Source organism: Schistocerca piceifrons, chromosome 8 (genome assembly GCF_021461385.2).
Source record: "Schistocerca piceifrons isolate TAMUIC-IGC-003096 chromosome 8, iqSchPice1.1, whole genome shotgun sequence".
In the NCBI taxonomy this organism is placed as follows: Eukaryota; Metazoa; Arthropoda; class Insecta; order Orthoptera; family Acrididae; genus Schistocerca; species Schistocerca piceifrons.
Window position 1 is genome coordinate 188,719,416 of NC_060145.1, and position 12,906 is coordinate 188,732,321.

The 12,906-nt window shown below is 36.9% G+C and overlaps 1 protein-coding gene across 1 annotated transcript in view; it reads right to left on the bottom strand.

Moving 5' to 3' along the window:
* The window catches only part of LOC124711310 (lysosome membrane protein 2-like), a 430,303-nt gene that overhangs the window by 50,879 nt on the left and 366,518 nt on the right, over positions 1-12,906 (bottom strand). The window contains exon 4 of the mRNA XM_047241326.1: positions 6,350-6,494. Coding sequence (XP_047097282.1) covers positions 6,350-6,494 — 145 coding nt within the window. The remainder of the gene's footprint in view (positions 1-6,349; positions 6,495-12,906) is intronic.

Below are 12,906 nucleotides of genomic sequence, written 5' to 3' on the forward strand. Positions count from 1 at the left end.
ATGCAGTAGCCTTGTTTCTGGCTCAAAGACTATCATAAATCATTCACTAAGTTGTCTCCATGTCACTGTCTTTTTCAAAATTGTTTGACATACCTGACCCCTCTTCAGCGCACTTTTCAAATGACTTATCCACTGTCTAATATTTCATTCAATAAAACAGCCATCAACATACTGAAGCTGTGTTCAGTAAACCATCTTCATAGCTTTAGTCCATTCAGAATACAGAAAATGAATCATAGCCCCCATTTATTTATTTCTTGGTGCACACAAACAAAGGGGCACTTATAATTAAGTGCACTGAAATCATTATGAGTAGAGCTGTTCACTGAACTAACTCAGCCAATGTACAAAAACAACAGTGAGGTTAAGGCTTGTTATTGTTGAGCATGCTTCAAGCATCTGCACTAATCTCTTGAGTCTGTGACATGCAATAAGCAGAGGTAGCCTACATTTGTGTAGTGGTGGACTGTGTACCCCATAGCACTGGTACAACTGTTCATCAGTTGTTAGTTCACACATTGAATGGTCCATGGCGTGACAGCATTGCTCTCTCGTACATACTGGCTATCCAGAGCATAAGATCCAAGAGACATATGGCCACTTGGAGCAGCATGCCAAGAGTGACACCCAAGTGCCAAATTTGTTTATGGGATGTACCATAATTATTAGTAAAAACTAGCACATATGAAATATGATGATGATAAAAGCAAAAACATTCAAGTAAACTTGAGTCCATAAATGAGTCGTGTGAGAGAGAACTATGACTGTAATGTTACAGGCTGCCACTGACTGCAGTAACAAATATTTCCTAGTTAGCATACATATATTTGAAATGTAAACTGTTTTAGTAAATCCCCATCTATTTGAGATCATATTTTACCCTAGGCCTACCTTAACAAAGAATAACTTACTACTACACTGCAGCATGTTGCCTTTGGTGAAAGGTTTTTTTTTAACCCAAGTTGATAAAAACATATTTTAAGTCAACATTTTCTCAAGAAAAAGTGTGTGGACTATCAAGTTCAGCCACTGAAAGTGACACCTTGAAGTCAATAGACTGAAAAAAATTACCAAGTTAAAGAAAAATTTTAAAATGACATTTTTATCCAAGGGAAAATCTGTCAGTACATTACCTGTACAATTGGAATTAATATATGACTGATATATATTTCTCTTTTCTATCACACACACATTGTGTATTCACTTTCAGCTGTATCTGACAGATATGCAAGATGTTCTGGATTAGATGCAGAGGATACTTCAATGGAATTCTGGAGGGCAATCCTACCAGGAGTGAGCAGCCACTCTACTACACTGCAGATCCAGAGACAGAAGACCCCACAGCAGAGAGAGTATCGAATGTAGTGCAATGTATAAAAAACTAAAAAGCACCAAGCACTGATGGATTAACTGCAGAACTGTTAAAATGGGGGAACTGGTTCTCATAAGCTAATTTGGGATCTACTGAGTTGATATGGAACCACAAAACAGTCCTGGAAGAGTGGACCTTAGGGGTTATCCAATCAAGAAAGGAGACAAGACTTCTTGTTCAAATTACTGAGGATTTACCCTCCTGAATACTACAAAAGGTTAGTTCCATATGCAGAAGAGGTTCTGGGAGACTATCAGAATGGATTTCAGCCAAATATGTCAACAACAGATCAGATATTTGTGCTGAGGCAAATACATGAAAAGGAGCACGAGTACAATATTGAGCTTCAGAACCACTATGTAGACTTCAAGCAGGCCATCAATAGTTTTTACAAGGCACAAATGTTAATTCATTTGCTACTGCTTGTTATACCATGTAAGGATGTTTCATTTATTCAGAAACCCTGGCTGGTTTCAAGGCAACAGGGTACGTGGATGGAGAACTAAGTGAATGATTTAACATTAGTAAAGGCATCAGGCAAAGGGACACTCTCTCTCTCTCTCTCTCTACAATGCCTTTTAATCTAACTCTTGGATCCCCCATTCTCAAGCTTCAAATATCTCATCACATAGGCACAAAGTCAACCCATGTGTGTGCATATGTTGATGATGTAGTAATTATTAGTAGAAGAAGAATTTCACTAGAGACAACAAAAAAATGGCTCTGAGCACTAGGGGACTTAACTGCTGAGGTCATCAGTCCCCTAGAACTTAGAACTACTTAAACCTGACTAACCTAAGGACAACACACACTTCCATGCCCAAGGCAGGAGTCGAACTTGCGACCGTAGCGGTCGCGCAGTTCCGGACTGTAGCGCCCAGAACCACTAGGCCACTCTGGCCGGCTTCACTAGAGACAACAATACAAGCTGAAAGAAGCCTCTTGAACAAGTGCAGAACTTAAGACTATTTGAATTTTAATGTTAATAGGACAAAAAGTTCCATCTCATTTGAGATAAAACTACAGATCATAAGTAGTAATAGGTGCTTCCACAGGCTTAAGAAATTATTGGCACTAGTTTACTAAATAGACAGCTGAAACTGGAAATTCGCAAGGATAAAACCAGTTGTAACCTATGGATGTGAAACATAGTCACTAATGAATCCTGAGACACCTCAGGATAACAATAGTTTCTGGAGATCTAGAATAAACACTTAGCTGGATCGCCTCATACAAGGAGCTGACATTGAAAGAATAATAAAAAGTAGGAGAATAGCTTGGCTTGGACATGCACTTAGGATGGATACTGAAAAACAACTAAAAGAGTTTCGGAATGGTGGCCAACTAGAAGAAGACAAAGAGGAAAGCCATGAAAGTGATGGATAGAGAATGTGGAACAAGATATAAAATCTTTTAAGAGTCAACGGATGGCAGAGAACTACCCTGGAGACGGCAGAATGGAGGACACTTGTTGAACAAGCTCATACTAACAGGGTTGTAATGCCAGAGAATGAAAATAAGAATAAGAAGAAGATGATTTTCAGTCGCAAACATAAAATGTTTGAAGATGTTTTTCAGTTTTTATTTACTTTCATGGCAAATTTTCTAATATTTGCCAACATTCTTTGAACTCTCTTCACATCTGGGATACAACTTATGCAGTTAAATAGTGCCTTATGTTTTACAAATCCTATTTTTTTTCACTGAAAACTAAAATAATATGTAAACTATAAAATTAATTAATTACACTCTAAACTAAAAAACATCAGAATATTTATCTTTTCATTCTTTCCATTCAGTTTAATAGATGACACATTTGTCTTAATGCTGGAACAATAGAACTGATATAGCAGTATATTTTATCACTAAAATCTTTTAAAGATCTCAGAAACTACCTTGAAAAGAAATCAGTTTTTCTTCATTTGATATTTACCACTGCACTAAGATTCAGAAATTTATTTCTATTGAAAGGAATGCCTATGTTGATAGAGAAAACAATTCTTTTGTATGATCACTAGATTTTGAATTATTTTTAAAGGGATTTTCACTTCAAAATACATCTTCTACATCTCGTGGAATGTGTAATTCAGCTCAAAATACGTCTTCTACATCTCGTAGAACATATCCCATTGTTGGAGCTACCTCTTTCTGTCCCCAAAACAGACATTTTGTCTATTTTTAGAAAACGGATTTAAAGATGATTACAATTTACAGTCATAACATTTCATGCTTCAGAATTATGCAAATGCCTTTTTTCGACATAGCAACCATGAACAGAATACATGCTTGAGAAAGATCTTGGCTGATAGTGCATATTATTATCTGTTCTTCACTGAGCTCGACTGATACTAATGAGGCCTCCTGAATAAACAGACTGTTGTAAATTTTTATCCAACTTTTTGAAATAATTAAAGTACACATAAAATAATCCATCCCTTACCTGTGCAGGTGATATGGTAAGACAGGAAAGACAGTTCTAGTGGGTGTTCTGTCGCATGTGGCCAACTCGTGGTAGGGAAGCTGCAATTCATCAGCTGAGGCCTATCTACAATCACAGCTTTTAACGCACAGCTAGCATGATTCCAAACAACTGTATTAACAGGTTATACCAGTCCCACCACAAATTTATGTTCACAGTCTCTGACTAGAGTCCTGAATAAGAAAATCAGTGAACAAAGTGGTGGGCCTGCCCAGTGCTGAGAATGTGTGCCTGTACAGGTGCCAAGTTACTTTGTGTCATTTTTCACTTAAGCCAGGTTTCCACAGACATCAATTAGTTACTGTACATCCTCCCACCACTGCACTTACATGCAAGTTAGCATTTGCATATGCTGAAGTTGGAAATTGAAACTTATCAATAAGGATCTTTCCCACTTCTTTAAAATTTATTACCACCAGATTCTCACTTATTTTTGATTAATTGAAATGCTAATAACATATCAACAGTAATCCTAAGCATAGACAAATATGGGTAATATAGGTAACATTACACTTTTGAACTGTTTTTATGAAATAAATCTGTACAATGTATTCCTTACGATCCTTACTCTTTAATTGGTACAAATGTTTTAAATCATGCCGTTTACTTAAAACCACTAAAATAAGGTTGTGATATTTTTCTGTGACACATATTTTAAATCAGATGTTATTTGTGAATAAAAAGCCAAATTAAATTAAGATATGAGTCTTACTATGTAACTGCAAAGCATTTTCCTGCTGGTGTGAAATGTGTTATTAACAAAAAGGCTAAAACATAACTAACTACTTCAAGGAACTTCCATATTGATTTTTGGAAAACTGTTATTACTGAAATGAAGTAAATTTTTACTGAAGCTAGAGAACATGCTAGGAAGAAATTATATTTGATATTTTCCAAAAAATCCACTAAAATGCAATATGTTTGTTACATTTACATGGCTGACTACTTTCACTGTGAATGAGACTCTTCTGTAACAAGATTCATTTATTGCCTAATGACATTTTATTTTGCAATTCATAATATGTCATTTTCTGTTTGAATTTATGTCAAATTTCATTAACTTTCTGGTTTTAACACACACTGACATTATAGCAAAATGTATATAAGGCCCATGCAGAACCACTGTTGTAGGCCAGTTTTGCTCGAATTACATGGTGTACACTGTGCCTGTCCAATTTGTACTATTGCTTGGTCATTACATGGATGATTCCAAGGTGGAAACAAATCCCTTCGAAATTCTAAAATGTATTTAGCACAAACTGAGCAAATTGCTCACGCCGGTCAGCTGTTGTTGTACCTGGATTTGGACCTTTCTTTTCTACAGCAATAAAAGCATATTACCTTTTCATCACAAACTGCTCAAGTTCAGTATAAGCTCAGTGAGTTCACCCCCCACATTATTTTCTGCAGATACTGGTAATTAACTGGATAACTTAGAGAGTTTTTATTACAGTATTGTATTAATGTAATTCAGTAACTTTATAAAATTCACTGCATTAACTAACTTTCATGTATTTACTTTATAAAAGTTACAGAAACTATTCAAAGTGCTACTTACATGGCTTTCATTATGGTGAAAGGTGCAGATACTCATGGGGGCGGGGGGGGGGGGGCAGGGGGGCGGGGGGGGGGGGGGGGTGTAATTGGTGTCGGTAAAATCTTACCAGTAAGCTAAGCTTTGAATGAAACTAGTTTTTCCCTGTACAGGACTTAATATGGTTGCACAACTTTTAGCTGAATAATTTATTCTGTTACTGACAAAGAAGAAACAAACCCACAAATGTTTGGTATGGAAATAGGTATCTAGTAAAACTCGTTTGGAGCTACGGTATCTGGTCCAGTCAATGCAGAAAAATTATGGGAAAAAAGTTGTTTAGTTGAAAGTTTTTGTACAGTGTTTGGGGGAAACCCAGCTTAGCACAATCATGGCCAGTAATTCGGAATAATTTACATTTGACATTTACAGTTTTGTATGTCTTGCCATCAGTCATCCATCATTTCATTACACATCATTTTAAAAATTTTGCTTTGTCTAAGCTTTTGATTTCTGTCCATAACATCTTTGCTAAATGCAATTTCTTCCTGATCAGTGGGCTTGTCTATATTGTTAGAGCTAAATATTCTTTCCTCTTCTGACTCACTCTATTCTATCAACAATATACAGTATACAGTATTATCCTTATCAGAAAACAATCTGCTATTCATTTAACACAGTTGCGTAACTTTTCTATAAACAAAATAACCCTCCATCAGTCGCCTGACGCAGAAGGATGTAACCCAGGAGCTACCTATTTCTTGTGAAAAAAATAATAAGAAGAGGCTTCATCTATTGAGGAACAAGAGGACTAATGATTCTTGAATTGACTAAGTTTTTTTTGTCACACAGGATAGTGCATGTAACTCAAAATTGTCTCAGGATGGAATCTACCATATTTTGCAGCCAACTGTTCAGCTATTGATGAGTCTAAGTTTCTCTCACTAATGCAGATGTGACTCACCACCAGTGGCATGTTGATGAGACGCAGCTTCGTGGTGTTGAGTCCGCCAACAGACAACTCGGGCACAAAGGTGAAGGACGCATCATCCTGGTACCGGACAGTGCCATTGTTGGTGAAAGCTACATTTACTTTGTGCAAGTGTTGCCTGAAACATAATAACCGTGCAAATGTTATGTAGGTCTTGCTCTTCATGACAAACTGAGCAAGATGGCAGAGTGGTTTGCATAGTGGACTCGCACTCAAGATGTTGGCAGTTCAAATCTTTCCATCTATCCATAGTTTCTTTAAGTAGCTTAATCAAATGCCTGCATGGTAACAGCTGCTTCCCTCCCCAGCTTGTGCTCAGTATAGTTTCCTTGATGTTGACAGGGCCTTAAGCCATTATGTTTTAACAAAATTGCATTTTTTAAACCACTAAGAGCTGCTGATGAAATAATCCTTTATTCACTACCACGTTCGACCAACGAGTTATTATGAGGCAACATGAAACAGAAACTATGTGCCAAAGCAAGACTTACAATTTGTGAGCATTGACTTTTGCAGACAGATGAGGTACCATCTGAGCCATCCAAGCATGATTCACAACACACTTAGTCTCGCAAGATACCCCAGACCATTTCTGTGAAGTCTGGAAGCTAGGAGTTGAGGCACTGCCATAAGATTGTGAGTCATGCCTGGACTGCTCACACAGTGGGGCACATGTCCACAGAAGGCAAAGGTCCCAGGTTCAAACCCTGGTCTGGCACACAGTTGTAATATGCCAGGAAGTTTGAAATCGGCACACACACTACTGCAGAGTGAAAATTCATTCTAAAGGCAATATACAATTATTTACATGACCGGTTTGAAATCTTTCTTGCTGCAGTGGTAATGAAATAAAATAATAACTGTCTCAGATCACTGACACTACTGTCAAGAGCAAACTGCATCAACACATCTTAGTTCATAGTTTGTATTCCATGCCTCTGTGTGGAGAGCACATTTCTCCTGATGGTCAGTTGATCAAGACTGGTAATGAATACATGTATAAATTCTCTGCAGCTCTTCATGGTTTATAGTCATGACTTTCTTCAAATTAATACCTCATCTTTCATTTTTTTCTTTGCTTAAAGTATTTTTGACACTGATATGTGGACAACTCTACAAGACTACAAGTATATGTCTTCTAGTAATATGAGTGCACTTAATTTATCTTTTCCATTCTGGCAGTGGTTGAGAAATGCGAATGTGGTGTGAATGGACAATGATTTGGCCGAAACTGTAACCAATTCCAAAATGATATATCAAAATATTTACTTCCTCACCAACTAGCTTACAAACCACTCCAGACTCATCATGTTGTTTACAAAAATGAGTTGTGGCACTGTAAAAATATTTTAATTTAGAAGATACGTACAAAAAATGCACAGAAGTTTTAGAATGAGTTTGTTATTACTTTAATTATTTACTGTCGCATAGAACTGAAGGTTAAGTAAAATTTCATGACCTTCAGTAAAAAAGCATAATGACGAAACCTTGCAGTGTCCCACCAACCTTGTATAAAGATGTGGGCTGTGTGGTGCTTTCAGGACAATGAAAGCGCTAAGGGTTGGTATCTGCTTATTTCTCTTTAATGTAGTGAGAGGGAGAAAGTCTACTAGCATACTTAGCAGAGGCAGTGATGGAAAGGAGAAGAGAAGTTTATACGAAGAAGATAAGGGAGCAAATACTTACAGTCTTCCAGATACAATCACAGAACACTTTATTTTTCAATAATTATAATTTATTCAGATAGGTGTCTTACAATGGCTTTTTATCCATCAATGATTACACTCTACCACTCTAGCAACCCTTAGTCCCTGACTGCTGCCTTTTACTATCAGTGCTACTAGTGCTTTACTAGTGACTTGTTCCAATGATATCATTAAAGGCTCAAATCAAGATAAGAGATCAGTGCAACACAGTGCTCATTCCTTGTATGTAAGAACATGGAGCTGTAACCTATATGACATTACAACAATGAATAAGTCAGTAGTCCCCGGAATAGAATGGATTTGTTGAGTTAGGATTTAAACTATGCAGATAAAAAGACAAATTACGGATGTGCACATACAGAATAAAGACTGGAGTAATTGACTGATTTACCATAGAAATTATCAAAGTACGTCAGTCTCATAAGTTTATGGTAAACCTGCAAAGTTCTTTTAACATGTTAACTACACATTCATGCCACAGACACTGAAAGGCAACCACAACTGTTCCAAAAGCTTTTGGTTAGTGCTAATACTGTTTTTTAGGCGAATTCCTTACTTCAGTGCCTTTCCTCGTCACCTCCACCGACTTTCTCTGTACAGACCTAAAGGTGTGCTTGGCCAGTCACTGGACACACTATTAATATTTACCATTGTCACTCTTTCTCTATACACTGATGGACTCTAAAGTGCCTTGGGCCGCTCGTCTAGTGCCTTGCGATATTATGTCACACAGAATTACTTTTTTTAATGAACATTGTTCATGATCTCTTCTATAAGGTATTGTATATTATGCAAATGAAGCTTCCTCAAGCTTCAGAGAATTTAAAGTAATAAAAATGATATTTTATGGAAGACATGTTCAAATTAATTCACAAGAGGCTTTAACAACAGTCTGAGCTGAGTCTTGCTGCTGTACCTACTTTACATCTTTGAAGCAATGACTGCCCAGCTCTGTCGAACATGGTGGGATTCTGTTTCATGTTGTGAAATGCATAAATGATTCAGTTAGTGAGCCCAGCTTTGATGAATAATGCTACAGTCATGACATGACCAAAAAAGAGTCATCATCCTATCCTATTCTCCTCATCATCATCGTCGTCATCCTTGTCATCACCAATGTATGCCGGATAATGACTGTCTCTGAACATAACCATACATTATACCATTCAGCTACAGTCATCTATGTTGCTACTATATGTTTTCTGATGTCACCTACCTACTTCCAATTAAGTCGTCTTGGTCTGATTTTATTTACTTTCACCAAACAAGGCGGCTCCTCACATTCTGGAGGAAAGCAGTTCAAATCTCTGTCCAGTCGTCCAGGTTTTCAATAGCTTCCCCAAAGCGCTAAGGCAAATGCTGGAATAATCTAAAGAGTAAGAGGTCACACACTCTTTGCAGTACAGCAGTTGTTCATGAAGGACCACCCAACCAAACAAGAGGACAAGCGCTACTTCAACTGCTGCTAATCGTCGCCCAGTGGTTACAGGATTTTCGTCCACTAAATGTAGCACATTCTCCTTCATCACAGGAGTGCAGGCTGAGCGAGGCATCCCGCTGTTAACATTTTCGGCTGCTGGAGAATCTGTGTCCCTAACAGGCTGGGAAAGTTGGTGGAACAGAGAGCATATGCTGGCAGTCTACTTCCATTTGCTACACTGTAATGGGAAGTTTTATTCACCTTGTCACTTGTGGAGCAGTAGTGGAAATGATAAAATCGTAATGAACCATTCTTCCGAAAAAATAGTACGTTACAATAAAGACAAAAGTGTCGTTTGCAGTAGTAAGACACCACCACACATACCCAGAGTAGCGAGTAGTGTACTGCAAAATGAGACTAACCCGACAATAACTTACAGTAGCAAGTAATCGGAATCACGTACGGTAACTATCTAAAGCCGTCCTCACACTGAACGTGTTTCTCATCGCAAAGCATGCCACGCGTGGTGGTGTCCGTCGTCGCGTTGAAACCACCTGCAGTATCTCACGGACCGTACCTCATCGCGATTTGCTATCTCAGCGGCAGTCTGCGGCATCTCGTGCGTATTTATTTATTTATTTATTTATTTATTTATTTGATTAGCCATCCGTAGACATTTTGCAATGTATGGATGTTGTCAGTTTGGATACAGTGATTTTTGCAGATACATTGACACTTTTATATGCATTTACAGAGTATACAAATACAATGACATTTATCACTTAAATTACATTCAAACAATTAAATATTCACTTATTGTTTAGAAACAGTGTTCCTGAAAATATAGTTTAAGGGTTTTCTGTAACAGTACATGTTGTTAATTTCTTTGATGTCCTGTGCAGCTTGTTATACATTTACAGAATATACAATACAATGTCATTATGTCACTTAAATTACATTCAAACATTTAAATATTCACTTACTGTGTAAAAACAGTGTTCCTGAAAATACAGTTTAAGAGTTTTTCTGAAACAGTACATGCTGTTAATTTCTTTGATTTCCTGTGGCAGCTTGTTATACAATTTTACACCCTGATACAAGAAACTTTTTTGGGTCTTATGCTTGTTTCTCCTATCTAGATGAAGGCAGTGGCTTGTTCTTGCGCTATAGCTGTGTAAAATGCTGTTTGTACTATAATTCACTATATTTTTCTTTATATATACTATAGTGTGGAACATAAATAAACAGGGAACAGTTAGAATACCAAGTATTTTGAATAGTTCTCTGCAGTGAGCCCACTTACTGCTTTTAGTTATAATTCTCACTGCTCTCTTCTGCACTTTAAAAACTGTTTGTAAGTTGAGTACATTATTTCCCCAGAAAATTATCCCATAGCTTATGACTGAATGTACATAGCTAAAATATACAGTTCTTAGACATTCATCGCTGCATACTGAGGAGAGAACTCTAAGTGCGTAACACGTTGTAGATATCTTTTTTGTGAGTTTTTTAACATGTTCACTCCACCTAAGCTGGCTGTCAATATGCAACCCTAGGAATTTTGTGGTGGGCACTTCGTCTACAGAGGTGTTATGTAGCTTTAACTTTAGGGGACTGTTTTTTCTGTTTATTCTAAAGCGTATGCTATTTGTTTTCTTAATATTTAAGTTCACTTTATTCTCTGTAGACCATTTGTAGACATCTTTCAGTGATTCATTACAATTTTCCAACATTTGTGCTGATGTCTCACTGGTGATTATAATATTGCTGTCATCGGCAAACAATATCTTCTCTCCATGTCGGATATATTGTGGAAAGTCATTTATATAAATCAAGAACAACACCGGACCCAGCACACTTCCCTGAGGGACCCCAATATTAATATGCTGTGGATCTGACAGGTGTTTTTCTATGAACTTTGATCTACTGGAGACATGCGAGATCTCTACCCACTGTACTCTATTTTTAAGGTATGAATGGAACCATTTGTTGATTACCCCTCTTACTCCTAGTGCTTCTAACTTAAGTAATAGATTCTGGTGGTCAACTGTATCAAAGGCCTTTGACAGGTCAAGGAATATGCCAGATACATAGTTGCCTTCATCCAGTGCTTCTAGAACCACTTTAGTGAAATGTGCTATTGCCATTTCTGTATCTCTGCCTGGTCTGAAACCAAATTGGTCATTTGAAAGAAGGTTGTATTTGTTTAGATAGCTCATAAGTCTGTTCTTCATTATGGACTCTATTATTTTGGAAAATGATGACAGTAGGGCAATTGGCCTGTAGTTCTCAATGTTTTCTACATCATCTTTTTTGTGTAGAGGTAAAATTTTTGCATGTTTCAGATAATCAGGGAAACAACCGGCTTTGAAAGATTCATTTATGATATTGGTTAGGGGGGCTTTGATACTATTTATGCATTTTTTCAGCACAGACATTGGAATTTCATCTAAACCTGCTGAATTTTTGCTCTTTAATTTCCTTACCACATTACATACTTCTTCCTCAGTAGTGGGTAGCAATACCATTGAATTTGATGTATATTCCCGTGTTCGTGGATTATGAGATTTTGAAAAATTTTCCTGTAACTTTGTAGCTATACTACTAAAGTAAGAATTAACAAAGTTTGCTAGTTCTTTTGGGGTACTTGTTAGGTTTTCTTTGTTCCTGATTTGGGTGTTTATTTGCCTTTGTGTTGCTGTTCCTGTCTCTTGTTTCACTATAGTCCATGTAGCTTTACTTTTTTTTTAGCTAGATTTATTAGTCTATCATTGGCCTTTTTTTTTTTTTTGCAACATTGAGCACCTTCCTATAGATTTTTTTGTAGTTTCTGTAGTAATGAAGAAAATCTGGATCACTGTTGTTGTTTTTTATAGAGTTTAGGTATTTAAAAGTTTGGGCAGATTTTCTAATTCCTGTGGTAATCAACTTATTTTTGGTGGATGTTCCAGTAGAACTTAGTGCTTTGGGGAAGGCTTCTTCGAATATTATCTTAAACTCCAACATGAATTTGGAGAATTTCTGATTCACATTATTTTCTGAATATATTTCTTCCCATCTTTCATGTCTTAATTGTAAGCAAAATTTTTGTATTGCTGCGTCTGAGTAGACTCTTTTAAACATGTGGAGGTTTACTGGTTTTTCTACAGAAGCTTTTACTTTTATGATTTGGCATAAATGATCTGACAGTCCAAGATTTTTGACAGTTATGACACAGTTTTCCCCACCTATATCTGTAGCTACATGGTCAATGGTAGATGTTGAGTGTTTGGTTATTCTTGTTGCACAATTAACTAAAGAGGACATGCCAAAACTATTCAGAAAAGTGTTACTGGTTTCATCTGCCTTAGCTGTGTTAATGTTTAAGTCACCACACAAGAGTATATTACTTTTCAGGGATGACA